This window comes from Lontra canadensis, unplaced genomic scaffold (genome assembly GCF_010015895.1).
Source record: "Lontra canadensis isolate GAN:19392208 unplaced genomic scaffold, GSC_riverotter_1.0 scaffold65, whole genome shotgun sequence".
NCBI classification, from domain to species: Eukaryota; Metazoa; Chordata; class Mammalia; order Carnivora; family Mustelidae; genus Lontra; species Lontra canadensis.
Window position 1 is genome coordinate 1,711,574 of NW_022631059.1, and position 15,077 is coordinate 1,726,650.

Below are 15,077 nucleotides of genomic sequence, written 5' to 3' on the forward strand. Positions count from 1 at the left end.
CGGTCGCTCCGTGTCAGGCCTCCCGGGGCCACATCACAGCACATGCCCGCTGCCCCCCCAGGACCCCAGCTCCTTGGCAGCTCCTCCGGTCGCCCTCCTGCTGGGGACTCCTGGGGTGGCTGTGCTCCGTGTCAGCCTCCTGCTGCCCAGGGCCACGGGCGCGCCGCTGTCGGTCAAGTTCCTGACAGCAGACGCGGCGAGGAGAGCGGCGGCCCCGACGGCACCGGCTACCCGGGGGCAAGAGTACTCACCGTGCTCGCGGTGAATTCTGGTGGGTTGTCGTTCACATCCGTCACCGTGATGATGGCCGTGGCTGTGTTCGAGAGGCCGTAGTTGAGGTTCCCCTCCATGTCCGTGGCCTGGACGATGACGGTATACTGCTGGACTTTCTGGAAGGGGCGGGAAGGGAGGGCAGAGCGCATCAGTTTACAGGCTGCTGCCCCTTTCCCTCAACACACGCGCTCCCCGAGGCCGGGCCCCTGCGGGCGGGATGGGCACATAGGGCCCCTGGCAGCTCTTGGTCACTGCCCTGGTGCAAGGACGCGCTCCTTCGCTGGCTGTGGGCAACGGCGCTGCACAGAGAAGCCTGGCCGCCTTCACCTCAGGGCCCGGCTGTGGTAGGTACAGATGGTGTTTGGTGCCAAGACAGAAAGGAGGAGAATGGGGGTCCCCAGAGAGCACCGTGTGGCCTGGGGCTTGGAAAACCAGGGACGGACACTTGGAGAGAGGGAGGCTCCCACAGACGGGCCAGGTCCCCGTCACCTGCCCTCAGACTGGTCTCTGCGGTTGTGGCTCCCACGCCAGTTCTGACTGTCTGGTCCCTGCTGTCACTTCATCGTCCTCTCTGTCCCTCCCCAAACTGAGCTCTGGGAGACCAACACTGCCCCACTCACCCCGTGTCCCCAGAGCCGACGGCCACGCCCAGCACAGAGCAGGTGCTCAAAGAATGTGTTCCTACGTGACCATCGGTGACAACGCAGAGGCTGAAGAATGGTGAGACTGCCTGCCGAGGTCCCGTGGGCCCGACACGACCTCTGGGTGTTTGTGGATGGTTGGGAGTCACTTTGAGGGAAATCACGTGGTCCGACGCGTGTGTACGATGGGTCGGGTCAGCTCATTAAGGCCGCGGGCCACATCTACCTGCCGCTGCTTAGTTCTGGCAGTAAAGTTGTGCTGGTCCAGGACCACGTCTACTCATCCACACCCTGCGCTTGTTTTGCACAATGGGTGAGCGGCAGTGACAGAGACCACGTGGCCCACAGAGCGGGGACATGGACCGTGGGGCCCTTTACAGAAGACGCGTGTCATCCTGGGCCCCGACACCAGGCAGTGTCAGCCAGAAAGCTCGAGGGCAGGTTTGGCAGGGACGCCACGAACTTTTCGGGGAGCCCGGGCTGGGGAAAGCAGGGCAGGTTCCAGAAGAGCAGGGATGTACTGCCTGGAGGGGACAGGGTGCACGGGGCCCAGCCGGGCGGGCAGTCTGGCTGGGCTCGGGGTGGGGGTGGGGCTCGGGGCTCAGGAGTGTCACACACTTTCTCACCTAGACTCGTTCTCCTCCGCTCACCCGTCAAGCCCACGGTCCCACGTGACCGGGGCCGGGTGTGCGGGGGCTTGCGGGGCTCTGCTCCTGCCCCAGCCTCCCCCACTGCCTCCCCCGGCTGTCGTTTCAGCTTCTCCGTGGCCCCTGGGTCTCTCCTTCAAGGGGACGACTAGCTGGGGGCTGGGTCGTGGGGAAGCGCCCTCAGGGACAGGGCCCCTCAGCAGGCCCCCCGGTGCTGGACGCGAGCGGAGGGCGGTGGAGCGGTCCCCACCCGTGGTGGGCTGTGGATGGGACTCTGGCCCGCTGTCCAGTCCACGGTAGGCCCTGCAGCACCGTTTGTGAGGGGGATTGAGCAAGTGTCTGAAACAGCTGACGTTTGGGAAAATGGGTAGAACTTGCAACCAAGGAGACGTGAAAAAAATAATAGAAACAGGTCCTGCCTGGGTGCTGCGTCCTGTTTCAAGTTTTCTCTCAAAAAATTAATCTTAATCTTCTCCCCATCTTCCTCTATCTGTGATCCCTCTATCCATGCATCCGCCATTACTCCATCCACTCTCCATCCCTCCATCCCCCACCCGTCCCTCCCTCCACCCAACCATCTTTCCACTCGCCCATCCCTCTACGGACCCACGCACTCCTCCACCCCCGACCGTCATCTACCCCCCCCACCGCCATCCGTCCTGCCCCGGCCCCTCCCTCCTTCCAGCCACCTGTCACGTGGGTCAGGTGAACCACTCTGTCATGAGGCGGCCGACAACCTCTCATCTGTTCTGGCGCGAGGGGACGCAGGAAGGGGTAGAGTGTTTCCCTTGCAGGTGCTCAGAGCTGGTTCTTTCTTTTTTTTTTTTCTTTTAAGGTTTTATTTATTTGAGAGAGAGGGAGCACAGGCAGGGGGAGTGGCAGCAGAGCAGCAGAGGGAGAAGCGGGCTCCCCACTGAGCAGGGAGCCTGATGCGGGACTCGGTCCCGGGACCCTGGCGGTGCGAGCAGCGGGAACGTGTGTCCGAGGGAAGCCGGCCCAGCACACAGCCCTGCCTCATGTCGCAGCTGGGACTGCTGAGTGACAGGGTCACCCCGGGGACACACAGCGCCCTGGGGCAGGGGGCAGCGGCGGCAGGGATTTCCCACGGGACTCCCTGCTCTCAGGTCTCTGTCGCTCACATAGTGCAGACGGAGCCAGGGGAGCCCACACAGCCACACGGTGGAGACTCTTTCTGGATGTGGGTGGACGGCGCACGGAGAGCGGGGCTGCCCCCGACAGCAGCCCGCTCGGGACTCCCCTTTGCCCGCAGGCCCGCCGCTGTGCAGCAGGCCTGACCCCATGCTCCGCCCCGGGTGGAAAGATGACGCCCGGCCTTCCTGGCCATCGAAGCGGCTCCCTCTCTCACGTCGCAGCTCCGCCTCCTCTAGGGACGCTGCTGTGTCGTGTCGTGCTGGGGACCGCACCCGTGCTAACGGGAAGGCGGCAGGCACACTGGATCCGAGCCCCGGGTCGCCACAGGCCTCGGCGAGCGGTCCTGCCCCAGAAACCTCGTTCCACCTGTGCTCGACGCGGGCTGTGGCTCCGTCCCCGCTGTGCCCTCCCCGGGGAGGACAGCAGAACCAAGTCTGATTTTCAGACAGGGCGGCGGGCAGCCAGCTTTGGAGGTGGTTTTCCCGTCTCACCCCACGTTCTCTTGTTTAATCAGATCTTCTCCCTCCTGTGGCCGACTTTGTCTCTGGTGCCGAGAATCTCAGCAGCGTCCTTCCTGCACGTGGGCGTCCCCTGTCTGTGTCCGTGTCCCACTGTCATCCCTGCCGGTGGCTGCGTGTACCCCAGGTGTCGTCAGCGCCCTGTTGCGTCGGCCCTGCGGGGGCTGGGACTCAGGCTCCGATGGGCTCTGTGCTGAGCCCACGGCGAGCGCTCGGTCTTACTTTCAGAAGGTCCCCGCCTGTGCTCTTGGGGGACCTAGTGCCTGCAGGAGCCGGTGATGTGGGAGCCACGCCCACCCCGCTCCCCGGGCCGCCCTGCAGGACAGATCCCTGGACCTCGACACCCGAGGTCCCGCCGGGGCCACCACCATACTGTTGTGACCTCATGCCTGGCCATCCTCATCTGTGGGCCCGCGGGGGCCCCCGAGTCCCAGGCCGAGCCCTGCGCGAGGCTCTGTCGTCACACTACCCCTTGCGCCGAAGGCTTTCCTGGGCTTCAATACACACACCAGAAATGAGGTTCCTGCAGCTGCCACTCCGCGGCCCTAACAGGAACGGTTCTGAACGCAAGGGCGTGGCTTGAAAGGTCTCCCCGTGAGTAACTAGGCCCAGCCCTCAAAGCACGTCTGCGAGCCAGGAAATGTCTCGGCTGGAGGGGCCTCCCCATCACCTCTCGTGACAAAGAGGAGAAACTGAGGCCCAGAGGCGAGCACTATGACAGGCTGAGTGGCCGCCCGGTCCCCTGGCTGGTCCAGTTACAGCCAGCGGCTCCCCTGCTCCCCCACTAATGCCTGGCCTGGCTCCATTCCGGGCGGAAGCAGAGGCCTGCCAGTTCCAGAAGGGGCAGCGTCTCTGGCCCCTCCCCCCACCTCCTCCCCTCCCCAACTTTGCTGCTTCTCCAGCACGTTCCCACCCCAGGGCTGCTGAAGGCCACTCTGTCTGCCCCGAACTCTGCCCCTTCCCACCGGCCAGGCCTTTCCTCCTCCTCGGTGGGAAACCAACGCACCCGCACCACCCCTGCTCTCCTCCTACACCTGGTCCCCTCCTGGACCTGCCTTCCCTACCCCACACCTGGTCTTCCCCGAGACTCTGCTTTTCTTCTCCGCATCAGCGTGGTGGGTCCTCTGCCTGCTGCCACCCCACAGGCAGGGCCGCCAGAGCCCCGTGCGTCATGTTCGCCACGCTCTCTGCCGTCTAGAACCTGACGTGGGGACAAGGCCACCCCCCCCCCCAGGCATGGGTGACCATCCACGGGCATAGCTCTGGGCCACAAGCACCTTCAGCTTGTTTCCAGCTGGGCCGAGTACTGGCCTGGTTTGAGGACAGCAGTGAGGTGGGCGGGGGGGGTGTGGCGTGAACAGTTCCATCCCGGAGGACTGCAGGAGCTGGGTGCAGGAGGGGCTGGACACTGGGGACACCCCTGAGGCTGACCCCACCCCCCTAGTCTGCGAGGCGTCCCCAGAGCAGCCAGAGGACAAAACACAGCAGGCAGGATGGGGGCCTGGGATGGGGTCCGTGTTGGCTCTGCAGGGTGGAGGGGTCCAGAGTCCCCTGCCGGGTACCCACAGAGCTCAGCCCCTATGGCTATTGGCCCCCGAGTGGAAGGCTCTGGCCACTCCAGGAGCCGGAGGGACAGAGCGGGCCTGCCATCTGTGCACAAGCTCACCAGTCATGGCCACTGTCTGAGCTTTGTGCCGGGGGCTCTGCTGGGCGTCATGGGGGACAAAGCACAGAGGGTCCGCAGCTCGAGAGCCCACCACCCGGCCCAGGCTGCTGTGCACTGACCGGGTCATGCCTGAGCCAGCGAGAGTGGAGATCATAGGGGCTGTCCTCTGGGGAGAGTGAGCAACAGGGCGAGGGGCCCACTCCGAGTGTGGGTTCTGGCAGTGTCCCCCAAACCCAAGTCCTCAGGAGCCCTGGGACGTGGAAGAGGGGCTTCTGCAGACAGAGGGAAGGGGAGGCTGTCCTGGGGCAGGGCAGGCCCCGAGTCCGTGACAGGTGTTCTAGCCGGAGGTCAGGTGAGGCGAACGCAGAGAGGGGAGTGGTGGGGACACAAGCCCTGGTGTCCAGGAGTGCCAGCCACTCCAGAGGCCGGAGGGCGCCTGGCGTGCTTCTGACGACCTTCCACACGGAACCAGCCCTGCTGACACCTGGATTTTGGGATGGTCACCTTCTCTCTTGTACCAAATCCCCTCTGGAGCGGTGTGTGGATCCTGAGGGAGGCAGCCAGTCGCGGGTGTCCTGGACTCAGAGGGAGGCTGCCGGTCGCTGGAGTCCTGGACGCAGGTACCTGTACGTAGGTACCTGTACGTGACCGTCCCATCATGGCCTAGCAGGAGGGTCCGGTGTGCTCAGAGGTTCCACGGATCGATTAAACTTGTTTCTCTGCCCAAGGTGTATTTCATTTACGTGAGGCCCAGCTGGGGGCCCAATGGAGCGTGGGATGGTGTTCAGTGCTAATCTAGCGCTGTGGTGGCCCCACAGACCACCTTCGCTGTGGCGCTTCTACCTCCCAGCGGCCCCTGGGGTGCAGGGGTGCAGCCCTCCCTGCTTTGTAGTGGATCAAACAGCCTTGTTGGGGGGGCATGGCTGGTGGACAGTGTGCTTGGGGACTGGCCATCTGGAGTCCCTGAAGCCTGCTGCCCGGCTCTCCTGGGACAGAGATGACCCTGGACCCAGCTCTGGACCCACTGCCGTCTTCTCCACGGGCTGAATTAAGCAGCGGGCCTCTGCCCTCCGGAACAGCCCGCAGTGGAGCTGGAAGGAGGTGGCTGTGGGGAGAGGGGGCGAGCCTGGGCCTCCGGAGCCTCTCCCACTGGAGGCCAGCTGGCGACAGCCGCTCACACCGGTGTGCAGCTGCCCCTCCGGCCAGCCCGCCTGCCGCCCAGGGGAAGCCCCGCTCTGCCTGCTCAGCAGCAGTACCGCCGCAATGAGTTCATTAAAACGTGATCTGCCCATTTTCAAGTTCAAGAGAAGGGAAGAAAACTGCACGTGGTGGTCCCTGGGGTTTTCGCTTCCTCCCCATAGCTCAGCATTTAAATTTTTCAGAACATCCATCAATAATGCAGCCGGCTGACCTGCCCTAGAAAAGCTTCAAAGCTTCCCGCATGGCCCTGTGGCTTGGATGCCCACGTGCTGGTGGAGCCTGGGCTGCCACCCAGTCTGAGAATGGTGTCCCCGCTCCCGGGCCCGTGTCACCTGCCCTGCTAGGAGCATGTCTCCCTGCCCACACTGGGCATTGGTAGTGGCGGCTGGTGGCTGGAAGGTGGGTGTAGACTGAGGCTGAGAGCCCAGTGTCCACAATGCAATGCATAGAACCTGTCGGCGTCCCTCCTCCCTGACCCAGGGTGGGGTTCTCCCGCTCGCTGGGTCAATGCCAGTGTCCTGAGGCTCCCGCCTTGGGCCACATGCCCCCTCCCGCTTTCCTGCCTGTCACTGATGTCACTGCGGGAGCTGAGAGGTGAGTCAACTCAGGGCCTCCCTCCTGCACTTAGAGCTCCTGTCGCTCAACACCTGGGTGTCTGATTTGACCCTGGGAGCCAGCAGGAGGGCGCCTGGGGTGGCCGCTGTGGGAGGAGGGGGTGCGGCGCCGAGGCAAACGGGCCGTAGGTCCTGAGCACTCACTCACCACGAGACCAGCGACCCCGTGCCTGGGCCTGGCCCAAGTGAGCTGGCCAAGGTCCAGACAAATGCTTGTTCCAGGCCTCACTGCCGCACGGTCACCACAGCCACTGGTGGGGACACTCCACCCGTGCGTCCGGCCACGGGTGAGTAGACACTAGAGCACCGTTCCCGCTAGGAGAAGGGACAAGCCCGGACACTCACTACTCCATGCACGGACCTCGACAGCACGGCGCTGAGGGAGTAGACGCGAAGCCACAGTCTCCCGGGCCCCCCGAAATGAAACGTCCATCACTGGCCTGTCCATTGAGACAGTGGGATAGTGGTCGCTGGGGGCCGGGGGCTGGGAGGCAGGAGTGCCTGCCAGTGGGGACAGTCATTTTAGGGGGATGAAACCGCCCTGGAAGCAGGTGGAGCAGTGCCTTGCTGCTCTCCACACACTCGGGGTGCCTGAGGACACCTGCCCTGCCCAGGGCTGTGTGACGCTGTGGTGCCCCTGACAAGCCTCAGAGCACCCCGTCTCCTTGCCCCCACCACCACGTTTGCTTTCTGCTGCATGAACCCGCAGACCCGGGTGAATCAAGAGAAAACGCCAGCATGGCAGGGATGGCGTCCTCCCTTGCGGTCGGCGTGGGGAGTGAGGCGGGAAGGGCTCTGGGTTCTGATCTACAGTGCTGGGTGAGTGAGGTGCTTGGCGCCCACCCTCCTGGCCTCTCTCCCCCTTCCTCTGCCAGGCACAGATAAGAGATGAGCTCTCAGGAATGATCACTGGGGATTGAGGGGTTGGAGACTCTGGGAAGAATGAGAACAGGTGTCCTGTCCAGGGAGATGGGGCTGCCTTGGTCCCTGAATCCTGGCGTGTCTCCTCCTCGGGGCCCCTCCTGGCCACCCACAGACATAGCATCTGCGCTGCCCAGGGCGGGGACAGGCATGGCCATGCACACACACCTCACACCTGCCCAACGAGCAGCCATGTGCCCTAATTCTGGAAGCCAAGCGTTCTGTGGGGCTGGATTGTTCTCTGGGTGGGGCTGTCCTGGGCACTGTGGCATCTCCCCCAAGTTGGGGCAACCGAAACTGTCCCCAGACATCCAGTGTCCCTGCGGTGGGGAGGGAATCACCCTGGTTGAGAAGCATGGCTCTAGGGGAGGAGACAGCCAATAAACAAGCAATACCTGTCCCATCAGGTAGTGACAAGGGCTGTGAAGGTAAGGGAGGCGGGAGAGGGGGCGGGGCACGCTGGGAGTGTGAGGGCTGCTGGTTTATATAAGCTGGCCAGACAAGGCTTCTCTGCTAAGGAGATGCTTGATTAGCAAGCTGGTGGGTATCCAGGGGAGGTATGTTTTCGGCAGAGGGAATAGCCAGTGCAAAGGCCCTGGGGCAGGCACTCTTGTGCGGCAGGGAAGGTAGGCCAGTGAGCAGGGGTAGGGTGAGCCAGAGGGTGGAGAGGAGCAGAAGCTACCGTTGGACGTCACTCCGGGGGACACAGGAAGCCACAGGGGTTTTGAGAAGACCGAGGGTCAGATCTGTGCTTGGACAGGATCGCCTGGCTGTTAAGTGAGGACAGATGTAGGGGCAGGAGCAGAGGCCAGGAGAGGGTCTGGCCGATGCCAAGCACGGATAACCGGGAGGCCGGGGCAGCGCTGCGGGAGAAGGGTTTCCCACGTTGAGGGTGCGGTGTCCGTCAGCACCGCTCATCTGTAACGCGGGGAACGCAGCCCGGTGCAGGCAGGACCAGCCTGTGCTCCCCCCACCCCGCGGAGTTCCAGGGGGCGGAGCTCGAGGGGCGGAGCGTGGGCGGTGCTCCGGGGGGCGGAACACAGGGCCGGAGCTGGGGGCGGAGTTCCAGGGGGCGGAGCTCTGGGGGCGGGGCTGCGGTTTTCCTCCTGGTGCGGTTCGTGCCCCCCGCCGCGCGCTGCTGCGACAAGAGGGAAGAGGCCGCCGCGTGGGCTTGGGCTCGCGGGGGGCTCTGCCGTCCCGCCTGGCGTCTGGGGATCGAGCGGGGGCGCCCGCCCGGTGCGCGTGTTGGGGCCCCGCCGCCAGCGCCCCCTTGGCCGCCCCCGCGTGCGACCCAGGAGCAAGGAGGCCGGGCCGGGCTCGCGCCTTCCTGTCTGCTCTGCTGCCCTTTCCGGGGTGTCCGCCGTCCCCGACCCCGCCGACTAGGCCGGCGCTGGGAGCTCGCCCGGGGCTCCGGAGCAGCCCTGAAAGCCAGCGCGGACCGCCCGCCGCCCGCCGGCCTCTCCCGGGGTCAGGGTTTCCGTGTGTCCGGACGCTCGCGAGGGTAACGCGCGAGGCCCGCCGCTGCCGGACGCTCCCCGAAGCCGAGCACGGGGACGGCGCGCACCCGGTTCAGGCCAGTGGCCGCGAGGGGCGTCGCGCTGGCGCAAGCCTCCTGGGGCGCTGTCGGGGGGTGGGGGGAACCTCCTCCTCCGCTGGAGGGTCTCGAGGACGACAGGACAGTCCTGCTCTTGCTCCTAAAACCCCGCTAGGCCACGAGACACTCGTCCCACTCGTGAAAGGGCACATTTCAAGTTGAGGAAGCGGTCTGGCGAGGGTCAGTGCGTGGGGACAGGGAGCCTGTAGTGGGGTCCCCAGTGACCCGGGGATCTCCGCCAGGGTAGGCAGCGTTGGGTCTGAGACACCCGTGGCACAGTCACGGGGGCGGGAGTGGAAAGCTGTCCTCGCAGGGCCGGTCGCTCTAACCCACTGTAATGGGGGACATGCAGGGAGCGTGCAGGGGAGTGGGTCAGCGGCAGGGCATCTCTGACTGGGCACACAGGAGACACCAGAGCCCTCCCCCTTAAGGAGGCCTCTCCTGACATGTTAGTCATGTAAAAATGCTCTGTCTACACAGCTCTAATTAGACACAGTGGCATTTCCGTTTGTGGATTTTGGCTTTGTCAAGACGGCTTGCTCTGCCACCCAGACGCTGGCTCCGAGGTCATCTGCAGCGTTTCTCCCCCAGGATGCCGATGTTCCCTGGGGCGTGGGGATCAGTGTTCTCACAGGGAGACGAGGGGAAAGGTGCAGACTTGTGCAGGTGTCTTGTGGGGAAACATGACCTTTCTGCAGGGCTGGAGCCCTAGCGCCTGGGCCCAGTGGCCTGAGGGTCCACCCGCCGGTGGGACAGCAAGCCATCTTGTCCTGCCTCTATCAACCATTCACACTTTAGTATAAAATTTTGGGTATGATCTTTCATGGACTGTGGCAATCTAGTATAAAAGTCGCCGAAGAGTGAGGACACCTAGGTTGGATGGCTCGGTAGCTGTGAAGCGAAAGTCAAAGCGAATATTGATCTCTTTGAGCTCAAGGTGGCAGGGGTCACAGCTCTGTTTCCCTGCCCCTGGGTCTGCCCGTCTGCCGGTCCTGCCCTTGTTATGCCCACCCTTCTGATATTTCCACACATTTCTTGAGCCGCTCCAGTGCCTCAGGCACCCAGCCGAGCACTGGGCAGTCAGTGGTGCCTGAACAGATTGGGCCTGCCCTCCAGAGCTTGTGTCGGGAGGGGAACTCGCAGTAAAGGAGCCAACAAGCTCACGTGCGGTCTCCTCTGAGCGGGAGGAAAAGGACCTGCCTGGTTCAGGGAGGAGGAGGGCACAGGCCCCAAGCAGAGTGATCACGGAGGCCTTCCTGAGGGTGATGTTTGGTAAGACAGGAAGAACTGGGGCCTCAAGCACCTGGGGACAGGAGAGAGGCCCAAGGAGGCAGTGGAGGGGTGGGCCGGTCCTCAGCACTGGAGGAGTGGGAAGCTCGGTGGGGGCTGCAGGCGGCATAGGCGCCAAGGTGCTAGGGTGCCTGGCGCGTCTCTGGCACTGGCTCCCTCCAGCAGACCCCCTGCCGCTCCTTCTGTCTAGGGACCTTCGCTTCCCCAGTTGGGGTCCATGCAGTCCTGGTGCACACGCAAGGCTGTGCCGCGGGACGCCGGCAGCGGCAGGGAGTGTCCACCAGCTGTCTCCGGACAATCACAACCTGTGGTCTGCGGACGTGCTAATTAGCGCAGACAGCTTTTGTCTAATTATTTCACTTGACTTGTTTAAGATTCAGAGACCATCTGCTCTGGGAGGGTGGAGAGAAGGGGCAGCTGGCGAGGGGCCCTTGGCCGCTGAGCAGACCCTGAGGCAGCTGGCCCGAAGGAGAGGCCCAGGCCCCTGGGTGGGAAGGGGCTGAGAGGCAGAGGAGGCCGGCAGACACACAGCGGGCCCTGCACGACGGACGGGCAGCTTGGTGCATTCCAGAAGTTCCTGAGAACGCAGGGCAGAGGCTAGACCATGGGGTGCTTGCGGGCCCATCCTACATCAGGGTCACGGGACCTGCGGCCAGGCGTGGGGAGCAAGGGTGGGGCGTACGGGGCACACGGTGGCACGGGGGGCTCAGACAGGACAGGAGGGGCCCGGGGGTGGGGGGCTGTCTCCACTGAGGTGCGTGGGCTCTCCCCACTCGAGGTGGGAGGGGAACCCATGTAGCTTTTCTGGGGGATTCTGCACCCATCAGTCCCCTGAGAAAGTGCGTGGCTTCAGATCTCCACAGTCCACTCCCAGGGCTGAAGGAGGAGGTCAAGGGAGGACTGAGGACTTGGCTTCATGCTGAAGGACAAGGGCTGGCGTGGCCCCAGACAAGGCTGCCGGGTCCTGAGAGCAGGCTGTGTGTGGCTGCACGGGACCCGTGTGGACAGAGCTGGGCTGAGCAAACCATGAGATGGAGCTGGGGTCTGGGGCCGAGGGGAAGACTCTGGGTTTTGTTGCAAGTGAGAAAGGAGGCCATGGAAGGCCTCATGCTGGGTGAGGAGGGGCTGGAGACTCGGGCGGCAGGAGGTCAGTCCGTGGCCTGAAGCTGCTCCTTCATGAACAAACGAAAACCAGGCCGACCCCTACCTCCCCTCCCTGCGCAGCCGAGCGGGTCCGGAGGGAACGGATGCCCGCCCTCCAGAGCCCGACCTGTGCGGCTAAGAGCCAGCAGCGTCTCCGAGCTTTCTGATGGTTGGGAGGCCTTGCCTCCTTCTGCAGCCGGACGGGTCGTCCGGACAGAGGCTCCAAAAACGCCTCTTACCTTCCTGAAGGCCTGGCATCGCCAGCCGCAGCTCTGAGCTGGTCCTGCGGTGGGGGGAGGTGTATGACGTCAGACAGAGCAGGTGACAGCTGAGCGGGATGGACCCCGCCTGCCTCTCTGTCTCCAGCGCCTGAAGTCCGCGCTCGTGAAATACTGAACAGAAGCCTCTGTGGAGGGCGAGGCTTTGCTGGGGCCGGAGTCGGGGGCCGGGGGCGCGCGGTGTCACTAGCACTGAAGCCTGGTGGAGATGGTGGGGCCCGGAGCTCTGAGGTCCTGGCTGGTGAGAGAGCCCGACTCCCCCTCCCCTGCCCCTTGCACGACGTCCTGCCCACCTGTCTGTCTGCCACCCGCCGAAGGCTGAGGACAGCGGTGTACCCCGGGCACCCCAAGGGGAAGACTGGCCCTCCTTCGGCCTCTCGTCACAGTTCAGGCGAGCCCATGAGCATCTGTGTCTCTGGGGGCTCTGTGAGGCCGGCAGCCCCATGGGAACATGGAGCAGAGGGCCCGCGGACATAGGGCCACCAAGGGTGGGTCCCGGGATGCTGCCCAGGCTGCGGGGCACCTGACACGTGGCTGGCAGAAGTGAAGACCGATTTTACATAATGGTAAAGCCTGAAGTTTAAATGACTGTGCGTGGCAGGGGGCTACCCAGACCCCGCTCTCGTAAGGCCACCTCCTGATCATCCCTGAGTTTGAAGATGCCCATTACAATTAGGAACCCCAAGACAGGCGGGTCAGGCCTCTAGTGTCTCCCCCAAATTCATGTCCTCCTGGACCTCAGAATGTGACCCGATTTGGAAATAGGGTCTTTGTGAGTTAAGGTGAAGTCACGTTGGATTAGGATGAACCCTAAGTCCCATGACTGGTGTCCCCATGAGAAGAGGGGACACAGAGAGACACCCAGAGAAGACGTGCGGCCCGGAGGCAGAGGTTGGAGTGAGAAGAGGGAGAGGGACAAGCAGACTCCCTGCTGAGTGTGGAGCCAGCCGTGGGGCTCAATTCCAGGACCCGTGAGTCACGACCTGAGACAAAGTCAGATGCTTAACTGCCTGAGCCACCCAGGCGGCCCGAGGTTTTTGACTGAAGGAAGGACCCTGCTGAGCGGTGTCTGTGACTGCTTGTGACAAGTTGCGTGTGTGCTGCCCGTCACTCGGGAGAAGTGGGTGCCAGTCATTCCTCCCAAAGGGCAACAAATAGGACCAGTTCTACCAGCCCCCAAGGTTCAGAGCAAGGTCACCTCCTCTGAGAAGCGGCTGGTACAGGGTCTGCAAACGAGCCCCCAGCAGGGGAGTGAGAAGCACAACTTGTTTGCTCTGAGCTCAGCCAGGGTCTCCTCCCAGTGCTGGGAGTCAAGTACTTTCAAGGGTAAACTGGCTCCCGTACTCTTTAGAGCAGACTGGCCTCTGGTCACCGAGCATTCAGGAGGCCGTCATGGAGGCGCAGAGGCAGGAGAGATGACACTCCTCCGGGAAGTGGAGAGCGCTCAGAGCCGCCAGCCGGGGACTTTCAGCCAGAGCTGCTGGTGACCCTTCTGGGGGTCCCGGAGGCAGGTGACTAGGACAGTGTCATTGACCCAGATGGGAACATGTGGCCCAGTGCCTGGGCATGGCCCTGGACTTGGTGGGCAAACGCCTCTCCGGCCGCCGCAGCAGCAAAGCCTCTTCATCCTGCCTTCTCCTGAGGGTCTGGCTCTGGGTGGGGTGGACACTGGGGTCCACACGGATGGGGTGAGGGAAGGGGGTACAACACAGGTGCTGGTGAAGCTGGGAAGCCCTTGTCCCTGGCACCAAATAAGTCACTTTGGCTCTGACAGTTCCTGGCCCGAGTGGAAAGGGCCACCCCGTCTGTGTGCCCCGTGTCATCAGGGCAGGAACACCAGCATCAGACGCAGGACAGGTGTTCCAGGCAGGGGTGAGTCCTCGCACTCCCAGACAGTCGCTAACGGCCCCCAAACCTGGGACCCTGCTGTGGTCGCCTCCTGAACAGCACAAGGGTCGGACCTCGGCCCCACTCACACCAGCCGCGCCTGCTGGGAAACCGCGTGCAGGACCTGCTCCCAGATTCGCTCGAAGGGCTGCGCCCAACACTTAGGAACGGTTTTGTTGAGCTCTTTTCTCTGGGCCAGGCGCTGCAGGAGACAGGCCTCCGGGGGACCCAACCTGGGCTGGGGTCAGCGTCTCCCACACAGGCTGCAGGGGCGAGGCCACCCTCCCCCGGTCCCCACAATGCCCCCCATCTCACCTCTCGGTCCAGGCCAGCTGCCACGGTCACAATGTCCCCTGTCTCGCTGTTGATGGTGAACATGTTCTGGGACGGGCTCTGCGGGGTCTGGGTCACGATGCGGTACCGCACCATCCCGTTGGCCGTGGTGCTGTCGTCTGCGTCATTGGCCGTGACGGTCATCACATAGGTGCCTGGGACAGAGAATGCATCTCAGACGGGAGCATCTGCTGTGTCCGCCATCGCCTCCGCGCACACACCCGGGGCGGACCTCGCCAGCCGATCTCGGTCTCTTAGGGGATGCGGTCACCGTGCACCCTTCCCACAGCCCACATTGTTGGAGGAGGGGCTAGAAAGCAAACCTGCCGCCCCTACTTCCCCAAGGGGAACCTTCCAGAGCTCAAGGTCCAGAGCATCGGGACTGGGGCCCAGAGAGGAGGGAAGAGCGCCACTGGCTGCAGGATCAGCTTTTCCGGCTGTGAACGCGGCGCCCTCTCCCCTAAGCCACACGGTTCAAGACCCGGCTCTCAGTGTTTGCCGGGGCTCCGCCGAGAGCACGTGGGGTGTGGTGTGGCAGGGACGTGGAGGCTCCTGGAGATGGAGCAGGGTCGGGCATGGGGCGGCTCTCCGGAAGGCAGGGAGTACGTGCTTGAGGGACGCACAGAAAAGGAGCTGACAGGAGTCCCCAGAGGGGAGGCTGTGCACACGGCAGGGATGGGTAGCATACGTGCAGGGGTGCCTGTGGGACACGTGGCTGTCTGTGTTCCAGAGCCGCCCCATAGCTCAGTGTCTGTTTCCCCGACCACGAGCAGGGCTGAGCTCTGTGGTGGCACTAGCACGGACACACCCTCTGAGGGCGGCACCTGCAGGTCCCGTGGTGTCCACCCTTCCCTGCCTTGCGAGGCCCTGGTTGGGTCAGGACATCCTCCCTCCGGCCACAGTGATCGGTTTAGCTACAG

At 63.8% G+C, this 15,077-nt stretch overlaps 1 protein-coding gene across 1 annotated transcript in view; it reads right to left on the reverse strand.

Annotated features, from left to right (window-relative positions):
* CDH4 (cadherin 4) overlaps window positions 1–15,077 on the reverse strand; it is a 136,270-nt gene that overhangs the window by 23,654 nt on the left and 97,539 nt on the right. Inside the window, exons 6-7 of the mRNA XM_032878710.1 lie at window positions 14,140–14,312; window positions 252–389 (exon numbers count right to left, since the gene is read on the reverse strand). Coding sequence (XP_032734601.1) covers window positions 252–389; window positions 14,140–14,312 — 311 coding nt within the window. The remainder of the gene's footprint in view (window positions 1–251; window positions 390–14,139; window positions 14,313–15,077) is intronic.